General features: G+C 37.4%; 1 protein-coding gene across 3 annotated transcripts in view; it reads left to right on the forward strand.

Moving 5' to 3' along the window:
• Positions 1–26,449, forward strand: part of LOC125988097 (receptor tyrosine-protein kinase erbB-4) — a 122,467-nt gene that overhangs the window by 49,648 nt on the left and 46,370 nt on the right. For all 3 annotated transcript variants that reach the window (XM_049752908.2, XM_049752907.2, XM_049752909.2), the window contains exons 2-3: positions 1,794–1,945; positions 15,158–15,344. In XM_049752908.2, coding sequence (XP_049608865.1) covers positions 1,794–1,945; positions 15,158–15,344 — 339 coding nt within the window. The remainder of the gene's footprint in view (positions 1–1,793; positions 1,946–15,157; positions 15,345–26,449) is intronic.

Here is a 26,449-nt window from a genome sequence, read left to right on the forward strand (position 1 = left end):
AGAATATCTTTATAATATCTTATTTGTTTGCATGGGTTAGGGTTAGGGTTAGGGTTAGCGTAAAATGATGTGGCGGGCCGTCTCTGGCCCCCGGGCCTTGGGTTTGACAACCTACATAAAAAAAAAAAATCTTTGTTTGCAAGATTGCTAATCTCCAGAGTCATATTCTCGAAAAAATGCATCGAATTTTTAAACGCCGCCATAAAAAAAAAAAAGCCCCTATAGGGTCACTTTCGCCGACTATTTAATGTGCTGCTAATCGCTACATGTTGTGAACTCCACTCAACAAAACGACTCAAGCCGTCATAAATTTAATATTCCTGATTAAAGTTTTACTGTTCCATCAGCTGAGGGTGCCTTGAATGAAATTTGTGTCAGGTCTTTTTTTTTTTCTCATCTCATAACTAAAACTTTAAAGTGTGTTGAAGAGTTTCGACGAGAAGCGATGGAGTGACTTTAAGCGTAAAGATTTTCTCCGGTGACTTTTGCAGCAAACCCGCCCTCTGATCTTGAGCCTCAGTTCGGGAACATCTCGGCCGTTCGCGCGGGTCGTGTACATGCAGCTCGTGTGACCCCGGCATCTGCCCGTCGCCCACTCAATTAGCTTCTCCAGCTCAAACCCAGTGAGGTCATCACCTTTTCTGTTTCTCTTTTCATTTCCTGTCCAACTTGCTGTGTCAGCCTTTCAAACACAGCGAGAAACAAGCACCAGAATGAAAGGAGAAAATAAAGGAGATGGAGGAAGAAATGTAAAAGGCGATGACACTGGAGTGGGTGGACACATCGACCAGGAATTTTCAGGAATTTTCAGGTCATCATTCGGAGCCCGGAGATAACCTTCCTCAACACAGCAGAAAACACAACTTGTATTTTTGGACCTAAAACACAAATTTAAAAAAAAAAAATATATATATATATATATATATATATATATATATATATATATATATATATATATATATATATATATAATTTATTATATATTTTTATATTTTTTTTAAGCTAATATATTTATATATTTTAAACTAAACTAATATATTTTATATATATATATATATATATATATATATATATATATAATTTATTATATATTTTTATATTTTTTTAAGCTAATATATTTATAGATTTTAAACTAATATATTTTATATATATATATATATATATATATGTAATATATTTATTTTATTCTTTTTAATTAAAAAATAAATAAAATAAATTTGACAGATAAAAAAATTTTCAACAAAAATATGAAAAATATGATTTCACACTCACACACACGCACTCACATAGACGCACACACAAAAGTGAGTTCCAATAATGGTTTATTACACATCTGCTCACCTTTCAGTCACACACACACACACACATTTTCATTGATCGGAGCCATTTTATATCCTCTCTCAGACTTTCTTTGTAGCCGATCTGAAATCATCCCCTCTAATAACTCATCAGCGCGCATGGTCAGCAAATCTCATTTATCACTGTAGCCCAGGTCCCCTCGCCGCCATTGCGGGTGGAGCCCGAGTACCCGCAGCAATATGGAGAATCACCCAGTGAGGAAAGGGCAGCGCACTAATCTTTGCGGAGCAAACGATCTATAAAGCAATATAGGAGTTTATGAGCTATGGGTGTTGTATGAAATCAGACCCACTTCAACCACACGACAGTCTTTGTTTCCTCTCACATTCAGATTTTTTTTTTTCGGAATGTCTCGCTTTCAAAGTATGGAGCTCACTCACACCAAGTACTTGTCCCATTTTTTTTTTAACTCGTGTGCATTTTTTTCTTTTCAGTTTGTCCTGGCACAGAGAACAAGCTAAGCACCCTCTCAGATCTGGATCAGCAGTACCGCACCCTGAAGAAGGTCTACGAGAACTGCGAAGTTGTCATGGGCAATCTGGAGATAACCAGCATCGATCGCAACCGGAACCTCTCTTTCCTCAAGGTAGGAAGACAATTCTTTATTATTATCAACTTTCTGGATTATGTTGGCCTCCCTGGAGGAAAAGCACAAACATGATTTATGAGTTTCAGCACCACGGACAGTGACACATGTTTACAGTACAATGGGGAAAGCTCTCACTTGTAATGTCATAAATATTGTAAGAGGCAAACATGGCTTCGACCTTCAAAATTGTACATTCAGGACTGAATGTCAATATGGGCTTGTTCATGGATGTCACGACTAGCTGCAAGGAAGACAACATAGCAACGTATTATATGGATGGAATATACTGCCCCTTGTGGCCGATATGCGTTTACCAGGAGTAGCACAATGCCCTTTGTATGTACGTATTAATTCATTAAAAATATGAACCATTCTTTTTTTAAATTGTTAACTTGCGATTTAATTTATTAAGATTCAAATTTGTCTACAGTAGAATACTGCGTATTTTTTGTGTATCATTTATTTCAACGGAGAAAGATGACATCATAAATCAAAATCTCACTGCATTTAATATAATCTGGGATTTGAAAACCATGGCAAGATCCGTTGTAATATTCCGAGCAGGAACTAGCTTCATATTTTATTCAGATAAAAAAAAAAAAATGGTCTGTACATTGCCTGTGTAAAAAGTGCCGGCCAAATATTATGATTGCGCGACCACAAATTCTAATTAAAGCAGCTGCTTTAAATGTTAACGATGAACAAAGTGGAATTAAACGGCCCAGGTATGCGCAATCGGGGGACAACTTTTAAATCACAACAATGGCTTGTAAAGTTCAATTTGAGGCCACTGTCGTTTCAACACCATGGACAGAGTCACCGGGGCCGCCACCGTGTGCGACTCACAAAGCTCAGCACCATGGACAGATAAATGTGTGCGCCATCCACTCACTTCATGCTGTTTAATGAAGTGCGTGCAGTCTAATTACTGGGCCAGCGCTATAAAATGAACACTATAAACAGTCCCATTAGGCTCAGCATCATTAGGGAAACAATTAGACATCTGGGGATTGTTAAGTGGATGCGAGAAGGGTCAGATATCTGGAGTTTAGACGGTTGCTATGGCAACTATTTGTCGCAGAGACACCCCCGTTATTACTTGACCACAGTTTGATGCTCACCTGTTTTTATTATGAATAAGTTCCTCTTTATTTGATAGTTTGTTTTGAAATGATTAGGACGGGCTCTTTCGTCGTGATTATTTAATTTGTTAGAGATTATACATTAGTTAATTGATGATTAAGTTGGCAGATGGGGAAAACTTTTGTCCACCAGCACATTGTGGTTTCAGTTGGATGAGCAAGAATCAAATGTTTTTTTTTCCAAACATACTTTTATTGAAAAATAAAAATTTTACGCATAATTACTCGCTGAGGCTTATTATAAAAAAACAGGACCATATTTTACCAAATCTGACGTACCTAAAATATTATTTTCTGAGAACTCAAATATCCATTTTATAGACAGTCAGTGCATGAATAAATTGTATTGTAAATTCATACCACACTATTAGCCTTGGGCCGCCCGAGGAAATTTTGGGGTGGCTGTTTAACTGCAGACAAAAATAGCAGCTGTGATAAAATTACAAACTTGAGTGTGTGTGTGTATGGGGGTGGGGGGGGGGGGGGGGGGGGGGGTGTTAAGCGGTGGTTGCCACAGCCACGCAGTGATGGAGCGGGTGAGAGCAATGGACAGGACAAACGCTGACAGGTAGATGGATGGGTCGGCTCAGCGAACACTTCAGGTTCAAAGTAGATATCTGACTTTTCCATAGTGCCCACCTACACATTTGTTTTATTTTCCCCGTCATTCTGTGAGATAATACGAGCAGGTCCTCGTGAAAATTGACTCTATGTGCAAAGTATTTAAAAAAAAATACTTTCATTAATTTAATTTAATTAATTTTACTAAAAAAAAATTTGGTGTGCAGCACTTTGAGTGCCAAACTATATAAATAAATAAATAAATAAATAAATAAATAAATAAATAAATAAATAAATAAATAAATAAATAAAGCGGACTTTGACTTTGACTGAAAAGTGCGATACAACTTACAAAAAACATTTACCATTTACCAATATGGCTTTTCCTAATGTATGCATTTTAGCCACTAGAGGGCAGTGTAATACAGTCAAGCAGACAAAAACGAAGAAGAATTTCACCACTACTACCTTCACGAATTAATCGTTCAACATTTGTCGTTTGAGTCAAACCATTCAAACTTTTCTTTCCCAAATTACTGCATTGCTAATTATTTCCACAATTTCCACAACCAAATTCCTGAATCAAAAGCAAAATTCTTTTTTGTAAATACAAAATTACATACAAAATACATTTAAAAATTAATTCACTTTGTACGTATATACCGACATTGCTTCATCCCTCAATCTTTTATTTTTTAATCATTTAATCACACAACAGGACGGCCAATTCAGTACGTTGTGACGCTGAGTGAGCTCCTCAAACCTCCACCTTCGGAAAAGTCCGTGTGAAAAGCTCACCACTGATCAAAAGGGATCACCAAGCCTTCGCCTGGCATCACTCTCCACGTTAGTTGGCCACCGGCTGCCTGTCACTCACAATGACCCATTTTCCCAGAAGTGAATCGGGGAGCTGCGCCAAGTGGCCCCAGTGGCCCCCAAGCGGCTAATGATGTCACCTATGCGGACGTGCTCTTCATTAAACTCCGATCAATATGGCAGCCAGAGCTAGCAAGCATGAAGGCAGTATGCCAAGGTTGCCTTCAGAGCGGCCATGTCGGTGGATTACGGCAAACACACACGCTTGTGCACACATATCATCCCCGCCCGCCCGCCTCTCCCATGTCGGCAAACACAAACAGTCGTGAAGAGGGATGAAGGACACGTTCGCCGACGTGCGCGGCGTGTCGCGGGCAGACAGCAACACTTTTCAATCGGCTTATCTACGGCAAGCACCGGCCGAGAGTGACGTGGAGAGACGGATGACGTTCTCGGAAGAGGCCAACCAGTGAGGGAGATGTCTTCATACCAAATGCTCCATGTTTTTTTTTTTTTTTTATATAAATTGGACAATGTAAAAATCTGTGTACTTTAAGTATTTACATTGAAAGACCAAAACGACATCCCTTCACTAAATAATCGTGCCATAATTGTGACCTGTGTCTGTTTTTGGATGGCTTGGAAAAACTATTGGTGGTAACGAATCCGGTTTTTGGCGTTATTAGAACTCTTTTTGGCAGCTAAATTAGCACCCTGCTTTCTCAAGCCATCGTGCCCGCATCTTATGGTTTAATAATGGAAGGTTTGTGGAAAAAAAAAGCCCAAAATAATAAAAAAAAAAGACTAATTTCTTCTCTACTGAGCCTCAAATGTACTGTATTGTTTATTTTGGAAGCTTTTTAAAACATTAAACCGTTAGTCTCATGAAAAAAAATAGATAATAAAATAAAATAAACCATTCTAAAGATTTTTAATTGAAAAATCAAATCAATAAATTAAATTAAATTAGAAAAAGTCACATCTTTAATACTGTTGCTGACATAAATTAATTTCCCCCAAACAAAATTCATATTTCTCCACAGCTACATATCAAAGTCCTGGAAGAAAAAATAAAATAAACCATCCTAAAGATTTTTAATTGAAAAATCAAATCAATAAATTAAATTAAATTAGAAAAAGTCACTTCTATGATACTGTTGCTGACATAAATTAATTTCCCCCAAATATAATTCTAATTTCTCCACCGCTGCATATCAAAGTCGTGGAAGAATGAATGCGATACACCTGTTTTACTTTTTCCTTGACTTGATACAAAATACAAAGCAGTCTGTAAATGATGAAGTGTCATAACGCCAACACAAGTACATGACTAACATGGGAAATATCACACAAGTGGGACCTGCTGCTCTAGTGTATATCATCGCGACGGGGATTCTCATCGTAGGTCCAAGGCCACAAGCTGAGTGCTAAAGATAATGAAAGCTCAGACGCTATACGCTACATCACGACCTCCGCTTTGACGAACATTTCTACACATTTACTCTACATTAAATAACGAGAGCAAGCGACAACAAATGATTTAACAAATGAATGATAATTCCACAAAAATTGGTGTTAGCAGCAGCGTTAGCCGATAGCTTGACATGCTAACCTGTCAAAACATCACGACCTCCGCTTTGACGAACATTTCTACACATTTACTCTACATTAAATAACAAGAGCAAGCGACTACAAATGATTATTTATTTAGTAACAGTTATCTGACTTTGCTAACACAAATAATTCCACAAAAAGGTGGTGTTAGCAGCAGCGTTAGCCGTTAGCTTGACATGCTAACCTGTCAAAACGTCAGCATTAATGTGGGTTTCAAACTAGGGTTAGGGTTTCAAAGTAGGGTTTCAAACTAGGGTTAGGGTTTCAAAGTAGGGTTTCAAACTAGGGTTAGGGTTTCAAACTAGGGTTTCAAACTAGGGTTAAGGTTTCAAAGTAGGCTCAAGGTTTCAAACTAGGGTTAGGGTTTCAAACTAGGGTTTCAAACTTGGGTTAGGGTTTCAAAGTAGGGTTTCAAACTAGGGTTAGGGTTTCAAACTAGGGTTTCAAACTAGGGTTAAGGTTTCAAAGTAGGCTCAAGGTTTCAAACTAGGGTTTCATACTAGGGTTAGGGTTTCAAAGTAGAGTCAAGGTTTCAAACTAGGGTTAGGGTTTTAAATGTATAAAAGGTAAGTTAGAAATTGAAATGCCATTATGTCAAAAACATGTCTTTTGAAGAATACCTGGAATATGAAAAAAATAACTTTTTATTATGAAGCTATTTCAGAAAAATAACCTCACTGGGTCATTTTTTGACCCCCTTATGCATTTTTGCACAGAATGAGAAATCTACAGAATGTCCGACACCAGTTGGCGATTTGATGCCAGGTTATGTTTTGCCAATGTCAGGAAGACGAGGCAAAAACAAACGTGTACGCAGTCGTTATCTCGTCACCGTCATGTCCGTTTCTTCCTCACTCCGATGAAAGCAGACGTTCTCTCTTCGATGTGGAATGAAAGTCTTGCAGTTTCTATGCCACTGGCGAACAAAGCCATTTCCATAAAATGAAAAGCTATGGCCGCAATCAAACCCTAGCATGTCCTCAAGATGATCCCACGGTGCGTCTTTTTGCTTATCAAATCGTAAGATATTGTCCATGACACTTGCTAACAGGGCCCTAATTAATGCACTAAATCAATTGAAAATGGCTGGGCTCAGTGCAGAGTGGCCTACCGGGATGGCGAGATCACGGCAAATGATGGCGGCAGACGCACGCCGCCAAGAGGGCCATTTAAAGCACTCATCCAATCCCGTTTAGCGCGCACAATCCCTGACTGGAGCTGCAAATCGTAGCTGTAGGATACTTAACGTGCCGTGCGCATTTCTTAGAGTGAATTCCCTCGAAAGGATTCTGTTTTTCAAGCTAACGTCTCCAAAAGTGTTGGAAAGGTGAGGCTAATTTTATTTTTGCCGTAGACTGATATTGTGTTGACATGAAAAGATGACGATAAGACAAGAGCTCGACATTTCTGATATCACAAGTGGATCTGATGCTGACGCAATCTGGATACTTCCGTCTCAACGCACCTGTTTATTTTTTTCGTGAAATAATTGGAACATGTGACTGACGTTGCTTAGGTTTTGATGATGCAAAAATAGGTGTGTTTGTTTGTTTGTGTTAGCATGAACAATTGAGAGCTGCCTGTGATTGAAAAATAAGAAATTGTGAAGATGAGACAACGTGGGAAATTAGTCAGAATAGATACCTAGATAGATAGCTAGCTAGCTAGCTAGCTAGCTAGATAGATAGATAGATAGATAGATAGATAGATAGATAGATAGATAGATAGATAGATAGATAGATAGATAGATAGATAGATAGATAGATAGATAGATAGATAGATAGATAGATAGATAGATAGATAGATAGATAGATAGATAGATAGATAGAGCTCGGGCAGTCCATCGATTTCGATGAAGACATTGCTCCAGATTAAAAGTATAGATAGATAGATAGATAGATAGATAGATAGATAGATAGATAGATAGATAGATAGATAGATAGATAGATAGATAGATAGATAGATAGATAGATAGATAGATAGATAGAGCTCGGGCAGTCCATCGATTTCGATGAAGACATTGCTCCAGATTAAAAGTATAGATAGATAGATAGATAGATAGATAGATAGATAGATAGATAGATAGATAGATAGATAGATAGATAGATAGATAGATAGATAGATAGATAGATAGATAGATAGATAGATAGATAGATAGATAGAGCTCGGGCAGTCCATCGATTTCGATGAAGACATTGCTCCAGATTAAAAGTATAGATAGATAGATAGATAGATAGATAGATAGATAGATAGATAGATAGATAGATAGATAGATAGATAGATAGATAGATAGATAGATAGATAGATAGATAGATAGATAGATAGATAGATAGAGCTCGGGCAGTCCATCGATTTCGATGAAGACATTGCTCCAGATTAAAAGTATAGATAGATAGATAGATAGATAGATAGATAGATAGATAGATAGATAGATAGATAGATAGATAGATAGATAGATAGATAGATAGATAGATAGATAGATCCACAGATAGATCCTCTAAGTGCAAGATGTTCTCTCTATCTTGGATTTGATTGGTTTAATTGTAACACTATCTTGGCTAAATGCTTTGACACCTCCACACAGCGTTGCAGTCAAACACACACACACGAAGACACGTAGCTTGTGTCGCTACAAATCGGGACATCCATCAGCGATTAGGATTTGATTCAGGGGTAATGAAGCAGCTCAGCGGCGCAACGTGCTGTGTGTCACAACTACATGTGACGGAAAATGGCCTCCCTAATCACGCCACACGCATGCATAACATGCACATACACGCCACCGAGATCGTTTTAATTCACATCACAGCTGCTGCGTTTGTTTGCAGTTTGCTAAGCTCCCGATGGTGCCGTTTAGGAGGAAATATCGACATTTGGATTCCGGACTTAGCCTCTGACACTACTTTGCCATATCCCGTGCTGGTCTTCACTTTGAGTTCTTGTAGCAATCGGTGCAAAGATTCATCGACTGCTTATTGATTACTAAATTAATGGAGAAGGATTTTTAATAATAGATTACCGTATTTTTTGCACTATAAGGCGCACTTAAAAACCTTCAGTTTTCTCAAAAGCTGACAGTGCGCCTTATAATCAGGTGTGCCTTATATATGGACCAATATTGAGCCACTACAGCAGGCGTGTCCAAAGTCCGGCTAAATGTATATATCTTATATATAGACAAAATTTTAAAATGGGCCATTCATTGAAGGTGCGCCTTATAATCCGGTGTGCCTTATAGTGTGGAAAATACGGTAATCGTTAAGACAGTCATTTTAATTTAAAAGTGTACAAATCTTGTCAATATTTTATTATTTATTATTATTAATAATAATGATAATAATAATAATTTCCAATATGTCATCCCCCATGAAAGCGGACTGATTATATTTGTGTTGAGTCAAAATAAAACATTTGCATTTTCAATAATCAGCATTTTTTTGTTGCCTATTTTGTTACAAATCAAAACATTACTGAAATTATCATTATTTTAAATTCTAAGTTCAGAAAACATAAATTAATGCACATTTTATAAGCGTTGGAAATTGAAAGGTGTTTTTTATTCAATTCTTCTTTTAATCGGCAACATATCGACATCATCGATTAGTTGCATCCCTATTTTTAAGGTTTCCACACTTTTTTTCTCATGTGACAAGAATCGCCACTCTGGCCTCACCTCATGAGTTGTGTATGTCCACAAGGTTTTGTCATCGTGTCAGAGTTTGAGGAAGTGTGATGACGCCCATCACACACTCCCTTTTGGTAAATTGAGACGTTTTTTCGACCGCAAAATGCGTCTTGACAAGTAAGATGCCTCGCAGAAGCCGCTTATAAAACAATCTTCTGCCTGATGCTCGGCCTGTCCGAGACAATAAGTATCAGCGTTGGGAGCGAGAAATTCAAGTGCTGCTCGAAGCCCAGCGCTTGTAAACACAAAATTGCCGGCAGGGTGTCAACCCAAAGTCAGAGTCTCGCAAATTTGATTAAATGTCGCAACATGCTGCCTGACCGCCACTTTGGACAACAATTGGACTCAAGTATGGAGACACAAGTTGGTGTCAAAGTTAAGGCCCGGGGGACAGATCTGAGATCATTCTATGTGGCCCGTGAAAGCAAATCATGTCTGTTAACTTCAGTGATGTTGGCTAAAATCTGTCCCAAAATATTTGTCATGTGTAATTTTTTTTTTTTTTTCATTGTCATAATGGCCCTTAGAGGAAAGCCCGCTTCAAAAATAAGTTTGACACCCCCGAGTTAGTGGGAAACTACAGTTAAGTCAAAAGTTTAAAAGTTTGTTATTTTACTACCGTATTTTCCGGAGTATAAGGCGCACCGGACTATAAGGCACACCTTCAATGAATGGCCCATTTTAAAACTTTGTCCTTATATAAGGCGCACCGGACTATAAGGCTCACCATTAATGCATTATGTTAGATTTTGAATCCAAATCAAATCATTCTCCATTTTATTTTTTTTATTTCAACTTCAGACGCAACAAATGACTTTATAATCACAAAATAATGATCCAGTCTTTTTGATTCATGATTCATAGTCGTCAGCGGGCCACTTATGATTGATTTCATGACACAATGTTTCGGGACAGTTTAAATTTAGGAATTTGGTCCATGTATAAGGCGCATCGGACTATAAGGTGCTTTTGAGAAAATGTTAGGTTTTTAGGCGCGCCTTATAGTCCGGAAAATACGGTACTTCTGTTAAGAACTTTACTGTCGGCTTTTGAGTAAATTTTATGTTTTTAGGCGCGCCTTATAGTCCGGAAAATACGGTACTTCAATTAAGAACTTTACTGTCAGCTTTTGAGAAAATGTTAGGTTTTTAGGCGCGCCTTATAGTCCGGAAAATACGGTACTACAATTAAGAACTTGGCTCATCTCAGCATGGAAGCATTCGGGAGATTTTCTCAAGTCATCCACCTAGACAAGTGATCTTCACAGTGACGTATTCTGGGGCGGTATTTTTCATTTATTTCAAAGTCAATGGCCCTCTCAAAGGCATGCCATTTTTTTTTTTATTTCGTATTTTAACAGGATTCCTCCAAATCTTGAATGTCACGCCCGAGTGCTCTCAGCATACTTGGCAGCCAAATAGCCCCATGAGGTGAAGAGGTGCATGGCGCTCTTACGCAGCCCATTGAGACCCATTGGTAAACAGGTCCCCGCCCGCCCATTGACTTTGCCGCCACGTGGAGGATTCAGGTTGCACCGCCGCTCAAACGGTTGCGAGTGTGTGCTGACATGCGCCACTGCACTCTCCTTGACTCACTGGCGGAGTGAGTGCTCTATATGTATGGAAATGAGCAGTAATCACCATAATATGTGTCCCATCTTCTTGTATTGTAACCGCGTTATTAGATTTTCCCCAGCCCGATGGATTTCAGCCCTTTATCCATCCATTTTTTTTTCCCAGACCTACCTGCTTTTTTTTTTTTTTTCCCCGTCCGCCATGTTTACTCTTCCACTCATCCGGATGACAGATGCAGGGGTGCAATTAATTCTACTTAAAAACGTGATTTTCCCGCCTCAGCGTCCTTAAACTTTGCTCAATTTTGTGACTTTGCGGAAAAATCTTCACCGCCAGCATCTCGTTATCGAGTACCAATAAGGCCGCAAGGTGTTTTTGTTATTGTAGCGCCGTCGTAGCGAGCCGGCCTTAAGTACCTCATTATTTTCCCCCGTGCGATTCTGACTTGAGTAAAATAAGAGTGCGAGGAGATAAACTATAATCTTTTCTCACACTAACATCCTTGTTTTCCGACTTGACGCTTTCTCAGTCAATAAAATATAATCGTACGCTGTTTTTGAAATGATGTTATGAAGGCGTCGTCTGAAAATCCCGGGTGCTACCCCGAGGCAGTTCACGAGAAGAAAAGGCAGACATTTGTTTGCATATTCACTGGCGAAGTGCCTCCCAAGCTGCCTGGGAAAAAGTCGCCTGAAACGAGCGTTTTATTCAGTTTGCTTGCATAAGTTATTGCTAATTTGTGTTTGTGGATTCTCGTGAGGTGACCTACTTTAAGTGACGAGAAGAGATGATGGTGTGATTTCTTGATAGGCTCTCAGACAGCTACTTTACCTCTGGTCCGTTTGCCTCTGAGCAAAATGGCGGCATTGTTAACAAGATCACTTCAAGACAAACTGGAAATTTGGCTTAATGACACCAATCATGTCATAAAAGCAAATTTATCCAGGTGAGCTGCCAGGAAGGACGAATATTTTATTTTATTTTATTTTATTTTATTTTATTTTATTTTATTTTATTTTATTTTATTTTATTTTATTGATGATGATGATGATAGAACTTTATTCATCCCACAGCGGGTAAATTTACTTGCCACAGCAGCGTACAAGTAATTATTTTATTTTATTTTATTTTATTTTATTTTATTTTATTTTATTTTATTTTATTTTATTGATGATGATAGAACTTTATTCATCCCACAGCGGGGAAATTTACTTGTCACAGCAGCGTACAAGTAATTATATTATTTTATTTTATTTTGCTTTATTTTATTTTATTTTATTTTATTTTATTTTATTTTATTTTATTTTATTGATGGTGATAGAACTTTATTCATCCCACAGCGGGTAAATTTACTTGTCACAGCAGCGTACAAGTATTATATTATATTATATATTATATTATATTATATTATATTATATTATATTATATTATATTATATATAATTTATATTATATTATATATATATTATTTAATATAATATTTATAACATAATATATCAATAATAAAAGGACCTGTCTGTCCTGTCTTCTGTCTTTTCATTAGAAGATGGTCTTGGTCTTCTCTGCCAAATTCTGGTTCGTAAAATGTTGGCTGATATACTCGACCGAGTGAGCTATTCTGCTAAAGTTCTCCTTTTGGATGGCAGCAATCCTCAACAGGGGTGAAAAAAAATAAAACACAAAAAAGCCCTTGGAGTACTGAAGTACACACTCGAAATCTGACACAAGAGCGATGCTTGACAGTGTGTTTTTTTTTGTTTTTTTTCTTCGCTGGAGATGATGGAAATAGTCGGGCTGCTTGAGAGTTCCTACAAAAGTTCAACCTTGGATGACATTGTATTCACGGCATATCTGATGTGGGAAAATGAGCTTTTTGTTTTGCTATCGTATACCTGCCGAGGTTAAAGAGTCCGAACAGCAAGAGTCTTTTGCACTTTTTTAAAACAAACTTTTTGGTCTTGCCCATCATGCTGCTTGACCTGCTAAAAAAACGGGCCAAAAAAAATCGTAATACTTCTCATGCTTCTCGACCAAAGCCTATTGGTCACAAATCTTTAATCTACATATTTACAAGTATATTTAATCCCATCGGAGAATTAAATTACATCAAAGATATGGGCAGAATAATCCTTTTAATTAAATTACAGAAAAAGCATTTTTTTTGTTTATTTTTGCTTTCCCTCGCTCCCACTTGAAGATTTTTTCTGACGTTGCTATGCAACAAGGGAACTTCTTTTTTTTTTTTTTTTGTGTTGTCTGGACTTGGGGGCCGGCCGCTAGAAGGGCGCACAGTGGGAGGAGCCGGGTCGGGTGGCGACGAAGCCTCAGTGGGGACCCGGAGGGCTTCGAAGGAACTTAATGATAGCTGGCTGAGCTCAGCAATCCCCCAGCAGTGAACACAAGGCCACAGTGGGGGTCAAAGTAATGGCAGGGAATGACTTCCTACCAGGGGGCGGAATCAAGAAACCCCTGCAAGAACGTAATGTTGTTTTTATTTTTTTTAAAACACGCCACAACTTTGTTTGCTCTTTTTCACTTTCTCACAATAGGCTCTGTAATAAGTATGCTAATCAAATTCTCCAGTGAAATGAATGCTGCTATTTTATGATGTTGTTCTTTTTTCTTTGGATGATTGACGTGCTGTAATCTTGCTAATAAGCACCTCCATTTTGTGTTTTGCTTTCTTTTGTGTTTGTGCTACAATAGCCCCGGTCCTGGCAGCGAGCCACATTATGGCCGCTTGTATGGGACACCTGTTATTATCCTCAAGCGCTTAACTATCAGTCGAGCGCACTCGTGCATTTTTCTGCTGCACGCCTTCTCCCAGGCCAGACTGGGGACAAACCCATCATTAGTCACCTGGGAATTTGCACGCAAGCGCGGAAGAGGTGTTCCCGGAGACTTTTCAATGTCACGGGAATCGGTCAGAAAAATCGAGCAGGCTTTTATATGGGTTTGAAAGAAAGTAGTTCATGCTGTAAAATGGGGAGGGAATTAAATCGTTTGGAGATACATCCCAAAAAAAAAAAAAAAAAAGACATGAGCTAAAAAAAAAAAGTTATGCTTCTTCTCATTTCTTTTTGAATGGCTTTTTTTTTTTTTCTCCGTGTTTATTTTGCTTCCTCAATTTCATTTTATGCAAAGAAATTGTCTGAGAACAAACATATTTGAATATTCGGAATAAAAAAGATAATATATAAAATAAAAATAATATTTAAAAAAAAAAATATATATATATATATATATATATATATATATATATATATATATAATATAAACTATATGATAAATAATAAAACACATAATATAATAGAATGTAAATTAAAAATAATATAAAGAAATAAATAAAAAAAGAATTTGTCTGAGAACAAACAGGAAGCAGCAGGAATATTTGAACAAACATATTTGAATATTCGGAATAAAAAAGATAATATATAAAATAAAAATAATATTTAAAATATATATATATAATATAAACTATATGATAAATAATAAAAAACATAATATAATAGAATGTAAATTAAAAATAATATAAAGAAATAAATAAAAAAAGAATTTGTCTGAGAACAAACAGGAAGCAGCAGGAATATTTGAATATTCGGAATAAAAAAATAAATAAATAAAATAAAAATATTTAAAATATATAATACAAAATATATGATAAATAATAAAACACATAATATAATAAAATATAAAATAAAAATAATATTTAAAAAAATAAAAGAACAATAATCACATTCATTTTACCAAATCAACACTTTTTAAATGTACCTTCTATAAAAATGTCAGAGCTCATTGACTCCATTTCTTCATTGCAGTCCATCAGAGAGGTGACTGGTTACGTGCTGGTGGCTCTCAACCAGTTTGACTACCTCCCGCTGGAAAATCTACGGATCATCAGAGGCACCAAGCTGTACGAAGGTCGCTATTCGCTTGCCATCTTCCTCAACTACAGGCGGGATGGATACTACGGATTGAGGCAGCTGGGCCTTCGGAACCTAACAGGTAGGTGACGTCATATTCAGAAACACTGCACAAATGATCTTAACATAATCTGATCATCACAAACAAATCCAAAGTTGCAACGGATCGAAAGAACATCAAATTATTTTCACGAGTCACAATTTGGTTCACGCCAGATGGCGAAATTGAAATCTCCTCTGCCGATTAATGTTGCCATCAAACTACAAATATATTTTTGTTTTTGCTCATTTGAAAAATGTCACAATTCCCCCGCTTGTGTTTGACTTATGCATATTTAATAAGCGCAAAATTAGCGCTCAGAGTTTGATGTCACGTCATTGCTACCAAATTAATTTTTTTGTATGGAAAGATCAAATCTGTGTGAAAAGCCTTATTTTCCCTTTTAATTAAATTTCTGTTTATGCACTCAAAATTGTTCCGCTCTTGCTGAGTGTGCTCGTAAATGGATGTTTTGGGTTTAGTATCGGCGTACTTTGCTTCTTAATTGTATTTGCGTTATTTCGCCATACCAATTTGTGGCCGTGGCCTCGCAATCAGCTCATCTCCTTTTCGATGTGCTGCTGCAAGCCAATATTATCCTTTATCATATATTTGAAATGAATTAATATACGTTCAAGACAAGAGAGAAATTCTCCGGAAAAGTCATCAACCAGCTCCAGATTGTGTGAACCAAACATAAAGTTTTTTTTTTTTTTTTTGGCATCAATCTCTGCAGACTTTGGGACATTTGATTGAAATCTGTTCTGTTCTTCCAGTCAGAACAGAACAACATCCTAGAGCGTGTCAAGTTGTGGCCAATTGGAAATTTACTTCCAAGCATGCTTGTCCTCCAAAGTGCAGCCAAGGAACAAAAGTGTCCTACAAAGTTGCCAGAAATTTCAACAACTTGTTGGAAAAGCAGCTTGTCTTTGTGTCAACTTCCAAATCCACAGCAAAAGGACTATAACATTGAAAAAATATTTTGATTTTTCATCACACATATTTTTTTTTCTATTTAACAATCATTGTGTTGGTCAGAGTTCGTATTTCAAGATTTATTTTAACTCATTCATTGCCAACCCAGTTACCGTATTGGCTTGAATATAAGACGGTGTTTTTTGCATTGAAATAAGACTGAAAAAGTGGGGGGTCGTCTTACATTCGGGGTTTAGAGATTATACCCATTCACAACGCTAGATGGCGCCAGATGTCTTTAAAGTGAATGCTGAATTTAACTCCCAAAGCGAACCACTGTCACGAAGAATAAAAATAAAAATAGCGGTAGCACGAAGAAGAAAAATAAAAAATAGCGGTAAGAAAGAAAAGAGAAGAAAAAAAGAGAGTTTGCATTATTTTATTGCAATGTTTTTCCTTATTCAGATTTGTTTCAAGACTACAGTTAGACTTCACTTTGATGGTTAATGCAGTTATTGCAATTTTGTTGTTTTACCACAGTAGTTTATTTGCATTTCAAAAACCAGAAGCCATAACATGCTTTTTCTATCGAATATATTGTTATAATCATTTGTTTCAGATGCACTGTAATTATTTTCTGTATAAAAATTTAATTTGGTGTTCAAAAAGCCTTTTTTCAAACTTGAGTTTTGAAAAAGGCGGTCGTCTTATAATCAGGGTCGTCTTATATTCGGGCCAATACGGTAATATCTTTGACATTAATGAGATAATGATTCTCTGACACAGTTGGGCACGCTGGGCATGAGTAAATAAGTTTTCAACTTTATTTCGAGTTACTGATTCTCTTTTGACTGAGCCCATTTCAAATCTATCTGCCTTTGTTTAGTGCATGAATAAATGATGAATAAATTAATAAATTGATGAATAAAGTTCTATCACCATCGTGATAAAAAAGAGCAGCAATTACCTGCCCACAAAGTGTTGGACAACGATAATATCACATCGGGACAATGCCGTCTCGTTTTTCAAGCAAAATTTCGAGGAATCTCTGCGTTTCCTGGAATCACGGAAATTAATCGTGTTAGCAGTTACAAGAAAAAGTACTTTAACCTGGATTTGTACATAAATTGGTCATAAACCTCAAGCTGTAGCTAAGTCAAGACCTTTCAGAGTACGCACAAAGGGTGTCTGAAAGCCTTGACGTTCATCAGTCCATGTTAAGACAGCGTCTCATAAAGGCAGAACGTTAAGCATGGTTGCTACGCTGCCTAAGAGGAGCCATCTTGTAAAAAAAAAAAAAAAAAACTGTGCAGAAAATTCATGACATCATAACACCAAAAAATAGTTTGACGTTACTGTAAGCAAATTATACGAAGACCAGAACACATTTTTTGCAGAAATCAAAATAATAGTTTCGACTCATTCACTGCCAACCCAGTTTGGACGTCTATAACCGTCATTGGCACTGAATGAGTTAAAAAAAAAAGCACGTTGCTGATTTTAAATTCAATAAAGAGCAGCCCAGAAAGCTAAAAAAAAAAAAGAACCACTGGTGAGAAAGAGCGATCAGGCGTGCGTGGACACAGCTAAAGGTCTACTTGACCTTTTACTGAGACAACACTCAAAGTGCACGCTTACAGAGAGCAGAGTCAAAGACTACAACATGGAATAATAATTTTTTTTTTTTTCTAAAACCATGATCACACCTTCACCTCATTTGTCACCTCAGCCAAGTGCAAAAGCCCGAGAGAGGCCTAAACTTTTTTCACGGTACAAAGTTGATCTGTTTGTTGCCCCGTTGTAACTTTGCGCCGATATATATGGCCATGGATTTCTCATAAAAGCTTGATATTGTCCCAAGGGACTTTAGGGAGGAACCGAGATTCATCCGCCGCATATAACTTGGGGTGTTCTTTCTGCAGTGGGCTGAACATGAAAAGTTGAAAGTGGTATCAGAGGATCTTAGGTGCTATAATTGCGTGTCCTTGATAAGATCCACTAAAGCGACCGACTTGCTGCTTTCACAAGCTTTTCATGTTATTCTGTTTTAGGCTGCTGGACGTCCAGTTGCGTATCTGTCTGTTTTATTATTCTGTTTTATGTTTCCATCTGGAAACAGCTGCGAGTAACGATTGATTAAATAATCGATTGATCTTTTGATTATTTTGTCAATTAGTCGATGAATCTTATATAAAAAACATATTTTGGATAAATAAATGCTTTGTTACCATCTGGATCTGCAACTAATGACTGATTAGATAATCGATTATTCTGTTGATTATTTTGTCAATTAATTGATGAATCCAATTAAAAAAACATTTTAGATAGATAAATGCTTTATGTTTCCATCTAGATCTGCAACTGATGACTGATTAAATAATCGATTATTCTGTTGATTATTTTTGTCAATTAATCGATGAATCCAATTAAAAAAACATATTTTGGATAAATAAATGCTTTGTTTCCGTCTGGATCTGCAACGAATGACTGATTAAATAATCGATTATTCAGTTGATTATTTTGTCAATTAATCGATGAATCCAATTAAAAAAACAAATTTTAGATAAATAAATGCTTTGTTTCCGTCTGGATCTGCAACTAATGACTGATTACATAAGCGATTATTCTGTTGATTATTTTGTCAATTAATCGACGAATCCAATTAAAAAAAACATATTTTAGATAAATAAATGCTTTGTTTCCATCTGGATCTGCAACGAATGACTGATTAAATAATCGATTATTCTGTTGATTATTTTGTCAATTAATCGATGAATCCGATTAAAAAACATTTTAAATTGATTAAATAATCGATTAATCTGTTGATTATTTTGTCAATTCATTGATGAATCTGATAAAAAAAAAACATTTTAAATTCTTATTTATTAAAAATGGACATTAATTTGTGTTTTTACACTAAGAATTTGAAATAACGATAATTCAGTTACTGTTTTTTATTTTATAACAGGTTAGAAATCGGCAAAAATGCTTATTATTGTATAAAAGGAAACACAAATGTTTTATTTTGACTCCGCTCATTGTGATAGGTTAACAAAGATATCTTAAGGATTAATTGATGAAATTTTTAATATCAAAAAATCATTACCGATTAATCGTCGCACCTCCACACACATCTATTGGATCTTTTTCAGTGCCAGTCCTCATCTTGGTACATTTTGTTTTCAACGCCAAAAGTTAAAGGCAGTGTTCTGGCTCGCAACCCTCACAGGATTTGATAGCACAATTAAATAACAAGATGTATAGGTCTCTTATCAAATTAAATAGATTTTCTTTTTTAAACTCGAAATTACAGCCAGATGCAGTCTGGATTAGAGCCACGTTAAACTTTGTTTGACGTCTCAACTTCAGTCCCTAGACACAGTCACAATATTTGCCCGTTTTAATCACGTACGTCGAACACACAAACGCACCGACATAATTAAAATCTAATCGTTTTTGCTGAAGGTAATTATAGTACCAATGAACACTGATCTCCATTTTCTTTTTTTTTTCTCGTAATTGAGAACTGCGAATCAAAGAACGATTTTTCTGTCCCTGGTCTCAAGGTTATCATTTCATCACAAGTTGAAAGTATTCGGTGATTCTTGGAATCTGTGTAATGTCTGAGTTTGAGTTCTTATCAGACAAATCGGCTCGCTTTGAGTGACACAACGATTCTTCAAATCCTGAGGTATAAATAGTTGATTTCTTTCGTATCAGTCGGACGGATCTACGAATTTGCTGTTTCTACATCTTTGGCTCGTTATTAGGCAGGCGGATAATTCTCATCGTGTACACATTTGACTGTTTGTTGTTTGTTATGCTGTTTCCCGGCGGGGACGTGGACTTCAATATATTCTGTGCTATTTACAACACAACAACAACTTCACTGCAGCTTTGTCCCACTCAGAATTCTGTCCCTGATGGAGCTTGCAGAAAGCATGTTTGGATCCAATTTGCATGGATTGTAGTTATCGCCGTGATTTATTACTTTTGTGTGAAAGTATTTAGCTATGGTATGTTGGGTTTTTTTTTGGCCTGCAAAATGTGTCTTGCTTTGTTGTTGAGGTACTTTGATGACTTGTATGCACGGGTTGCTAAAGTGTCTGTCCCCTCGTGAAGTAAAAAAAATAATAATAACACCATGTTCCAGATTACTAAGTCAATCATTTATTTTTATTTAATTATAAATAAATTTAAATTATATATTATAATAATAATGTATCATATAATATATATATATATATATATATATATATTAATCAAATAAATGTATTAATTTATTTTCATTTATTTAATTTATTTTATTTTTACTTTTTATTACTTTCAAGAATAATAGAGGTTACATGATGACCACAAAGTTTTGACCTTTTTGTCTTTACACAATTCCTCAAAGTTTATTATATATAATAATAATAATGTATAATATAATATATATATATATATATATATATATATATATATATATATATATATATATATATATATATATATATATATACTTTTTTTTACTTTCAAGAATAATAGAGGTTATTGAAAACATGACCTTTTTGTCTTTTTACACAATTCCTCAAAGTTTATTATATATAATATTAATAATGTATAATATAATATATATAATTAAACAAGTACATTTAATAATTTATTTTCATTTATTTAATTTATTTTTACCTTTTATTACTTTCAAGAATAATCGAGATGTTATTGAAAACATGATGACAACAAAGTTTTTGACTTTTTGTCTTTTTACACAATTCCTCAAAGTACTGCGTTGCATTATATATTTACAAAGTTGAGGGGGAAAAAAAAAAAAAAAAAAAAAGAAGAAGGGCAATACCAATAGCTGCTGGTGCCTTTAGAGAATAGAGGCCTGGAACGGATTAATAATGGATCTTGTGTCATCATTAAGGCGCTGATCATTAAGACATATCTCATGGCTTCAAACGTTTCTTTGCTCACAAAGGAAAAATTGCAAGGCAACAAAAAAACCTCAGTGCGCTTTTTAAATGTTTTCTTCTTGGGCCTTTTTAAAAGAGAGTTGAAAATCGTTTTATTTCTTTCAAAACATGAATATCAAGCACTCGGATGGTTATGTAAAGCCCAGCACGCCTTGCATCTTTTTCTCACGGGCTGTCAACTGCGGGAAATGTGGCCAAATTAGCCGCAATCATCTCCAACCTGTCGTTGGCTGCCATTTTCTCCGCCGCCCGGTGAATTGATTAAACTCACGCTGGCATTCAAACTATGCTAACGTGTCATTCAACACGCCTCGTCCCATTTCCGAAACGTGTTTGCTGTCCGATCTCGGATGCACGTTGAATATTTTCTGTGATTTTTGAAAACTTGTCAACAAACGAATGATCCATCTTTGAGTCCATCCTTACATACTAGATCATACCGTGTCAAACCTAAGGCCCGGGGGCCAGATACGACCCGCCACATCATTTTATGGCTTCCCGCGAGGACAAATTGTGCGTCAAATTCGTGTGTCATGACTAGAATTGCAAATTGTCTTCACTTTTAATAATATTTATTTAAATATCTCACCAGTTTTTACTCGTCTGTTTGTTTTGTAGCTTTTACTGTATATATAATATGAGTTGCTCATACCGTAATTTCTGGACTATAAGCCGCACCGGACTATAAACCGCACCAGCTAAAATTCGGGGATATTTTAGTTTTTTTCTTACATAAACCGCACCGGAGTATAAGCCGCACGTGCACATGAGTTTTTTACAAAGACAGTACACAGGAAGCCTTTTTAAAGTTTTAATAACATACTTTAACATGTCTTTCTAAACATTGCCTGTGACGCAGCAGTAGTACCGCAGCAACACGGAAGTGTGCACTGCTTTGTGTAATCTCTGAGTCACATGGCAGAGTAAGAGAAAGGGTTTAGAGCAGGGGTGTCCAAGTCCAGTCCTCGAGGGCCGCATTCCTACATGTTTTCAAAGTTTCCCTCGTTAAACACACCTGTGCAGGAGCCTGATCATTGAATCAGGGAAACTTAGAAAACATGGAGGAATGCGGCCCTCGAGGACTGGACTTGGACACCCCTGGTTTAGAGCCCTAAAGCTCATAATAGTCACAAGCAACACAGCCAGAATAAGCAGCAGCCATAGTAGTGTTTCAAAATAGTATTTTTGTTGTTGTTTTTTCTTCAAGATACCGCACAACAGTGGTCCACAGCTTTTTTACGAGTGTATAAAAGTGATCAAGTCGTCGCAAACATCACGAAAAATAATCTTATATAAGCCGCACCTGACAATAAGCCGCAGGGTTCAAAATTTTGGGAAAAAGTCGCGGCTTATAGTCCGGAAATTACGGTACATTTTTTTGGGTTGACGGTCATAATGGCCGTCCGAAAGAAGCTGACGACAATGCGGCCCGCGAAAAATATGAGTTTGACACCCCTGATTTAAAGCAATCGACGAAGATTACGCAAGAAGATCCCATGCTGGAGACTTAATGTGGAAAAAACACATTTTTAAAAAATTGCAAGGTTACCCAAACATAATCGTTTGACATTATTACCTTTGCCCGTGGGTGTGTTGGGATTGACCAAAACGAATATTAAGAGCGTTGATGTCTGTTTTCAAGAGCGGCAGAGAAGACGCAGCAAAAGTGGGCGGAGGAGAACGCTGAGATTGATGGCAAGAATTTCGCGTCCGCTGAAGGCTTGGCGTGTACCAAGTGTCATCTCCTGCCTCCTACACCGACTTCTCGGTGCACAAAACATTTTTCATAAGGATTCATGGCAAAAACAATATCATTGGAGACTGTGAAATTTAATCAGGGGGTTTAAAACACAATTATCAAGGAGGTAGTGGATGCGCAGTGAATTGGTGGATAAGGTGGGACGGGCGAGGGGGGGGGGGGGGGGGGACCACCCCCGCGTTGTCTGTGCCTCGCAGCTCGGCTCCCATTTGTCACTGAGCACAATATCTCTTTGGCTGGCAGAGCTAATAATGGAGAAGTGAGGAAATGGGACTCCAGAGACTCACCTTCTCTCTGTGTGGATCAGATAAGTTTTTCCTCCACTCTTCGCTCGCAAAGATGGTGACGTTTATAAAAACGCATCGTTGAAAACGTACGTGTGCTTTGGCTGACAGTTCATTTGCTCTTGCTCTGCTCTTGGGCCGGTTTAGCTGATTCGTCACTTTTATCGGATTTTTTTTTTTTTTTTTGCGTTGCCCAGCGGCGGCTTGTGTGTGGTCTCCTGTCAAAAGTGTGATTCATAAGATCAGAGAAGTCATTTTCACATCATGTGCTTTCTTTCGCAACTGTTTTTTTTTTTTTCTTCTCCCTCCGTGCTCGTCTGAGCAAAGATGCTCCGAGGCATCACACAGTGGAGTGCTTCACAGTTCCACACTTGGCTTCCTCAGAGACGCAGCACTTGTTAAGCACTCGAATACCTTGAGCTGTAATCGTTGTGTATCATTATACACACGTTAGTAAATAGATATTTTCCAAAGCTCTACAAATATAACTGACCACTTTTAGAGTTACGCCTACACTCTCTAGTGGCCTTGAAAGAGGAACATTTGAAATCAGAAATGTCTCCTGCAGTGTAAATGATACATCACTGGCAAATTCAATCATAAATATATTGTAAAAATAATAACGTTACGTGTCAGAAGTGAATAATATCTTTGTCGAGGCAGAATTTGTGCTTGGAGTTTGTATTGCTCATAGTTACATTTAAGTTATGTATTTTTATTATTTTTAATACATGCATGGTTTAGTCATGCAGATATTTACCCAAAATGGCAGATCCCGTTTATTTAGAAATCCAAATGCCTGCAGGGAATGTCTTTGTTTTCCTTCCATTTGGAGTCAGAACCTACAAAGAGACCATTCCAACAGTGGAGGATGAAAAAGATTTTTAAAACAGAGACGGCATCCAACGCTGTATTATTCCTCTTGTTCTCCTCTTGCGTCACGTGTGCAAGGTTCAAAGGGAAAACCTGAAAGATGGAGGACGAACGGACCGGCTGCTGAAAGGCGGTCCAGTCCGAAGGATGGATGGATGGATGGATGGATGGATGGATGGATGGATGGATGGATGGATGGATGGATGGATGGATGGATGGATGGATGGATGGATGGATGGATTGGTAGATGGATGGATTGGTAGATGGATGGATTGGTAGATGGATTGGTGGATGGAAGATGGATGGATGGATGGATTGGCGGATGGATGGATGGATGGATGGATGGATGGATGGATGGATGGATGGATGGATGGATGGATGGATGGATGGATGGATGGATGGATGGATGGATGGATGGATTGGTAGATGGATTGGTAGATGGATTGGTGGATGGATGGATGGATGGATGGATGGATGGATGGATGGATGGATGGATGGATGGATGGATGGATGGATGGATTGGTAGATGGATGGATTGGTAGATGGATGGATTGGTAGATGGATTGGTAGATGGATTGGTAGATGGATTGGTGGACGGAAGATGGATGGATGGATGGATGGATGGATGGATGGATGGATGGATGGATGGATGGATGGATGGATGGATGGATGGATTGGTAGATGGATGGATTGGTAGATGGATGGATTGGTAGATGGATTGGTAGATGGATTGGTAGATGGATTGGTGGACGGAAGATGGATGGATGGATGGATGGATGGATGGATGGATGGATGGATGGATGGATGGATGGGTAGATGGATGGATGGATGGATGGATGGATGGATGGATGGATGGATGGATGGATGGATGGATGGATGGATGGATGGATGGATGGATGGATTGGTAGATGGATTGGTAGATGGATTGGTAGATGGATTGGTAGATGGATTGGTGGACGGAAGATGGATGGATGGATGGATGGATGGATGGATGGATGGATGGATGGATGGATGGATGGATGGATGGATGGATGGATGGATGGATTGGTAGATGGATGGATTGGTAGATGGATGGATTGGTAGATGGATGGATTGGTAGATGGATGGATTGGTAGATGGATTGGTGGACGGAAGATGGATGGATGGATGGATGGATGGATGGATGGATGGATGGATGGATGGATGGATGGATGGATGGATGGATGGATGGATGGATGGATGGATCATTTGCTTAGGTCTTCTTTCAAATGTTCTGCTCTGTCTTCAGCATCCATTCGATCCTTGCTAATGATGGCTTGGCGTAAAATGTAAAAGTGAATATAAGTGGATTTTTTTTTAGCAGTCCTAATAGGCTTGAAGGGTCTACTGTACCTGCTTTTCCAAAAGAAGAAGAAAAGACCAACTCCACTTCTCTGTTCTCCTTCTGATCCTTGTCGACGTTCAGGCAACTCAGCTGTGCGTCACGCCTTACCAGACAATGGCGGCAAGCGTAGAGGCGCGGACTCATCAGCCGAGGACGGATCGCTATCACGGCTTTATTCATCAGCGTAATTAGGCCGAGGAAGAGATGTGGGACAAGTGGCGAGCAGAGCAGCATTGATGAAAGCTCATCAGCGAGCTCCCCGCAGACCATCACGGTTAGCGGAGGATGGCGCCTCAATCATCGTCCACAAACGACTTTGCAATAGCAGCTCTTTGCGCCGCTGAATGAGCGGAAAATGAGCATAATTGGCTACAGAGCAAAGTTTGGTGAAAGACCTTCCTTGATATTCGATTCGAAAACTATCCTAAAATGCTGTTAGCTAGTTTTGATACTTTTTAACCCATGCTGAATTTATTTTATTTTTTTAACATATTGTTTTCATTTTTGAATTACAGTAAAACTCGCTGCAGTTTGCTATTTCCCAAATTTACCGATTCACTTTTTTTTTTGTGGCTATTATTGTTGCAAAAGTCAGCTGTTGTTGTTTTTTTTTTTGTTTTTTTTATTTAATATATTTATGAAATGCCATTTGTGGTGTGAAATGACAATTTTCATCATGAGCCTTAAAAAAAAATATTTTCAATTTGCAGCATTGACATTATTGCGCCTATCTATTTTTATTTTTATTTTTTTTTTACAAGTGATGCCCCAGCTTGAAACCAATAAGAGACGAGTATAAAAAAAAAAAAAAAAAAAAAAAAAGCAGCAGATGAGTTTAACATGCAGAGCTGCAACTCACAGAGCATCTTTGAACTAACCATCTGACCTCGCAACCATTGCAAAAGAGTACTAGTAAAATTCTCCGCGGCGAAGGTTTATTACGTTACACACAATTTCTTATCAGAATCGATTTTCAGAGCTTGAGCAATAACCCC

This window comes from Syngnathus scovelli, chromosome 2, assembly GCF_024217435.2.
Source record: "Syngnathus scovelli strain Florida chromosome 2, RoL_Ssco_1.2, whole genome shotgun sequence".
NCBI classification, from domain to species: domain Eukaryota; kingdom Metazoa; phylum Chordata; class Actinopteri; order Syngnathiformes; family Syngnathidae; genus Syngnathus; species Syngnathus scovelli.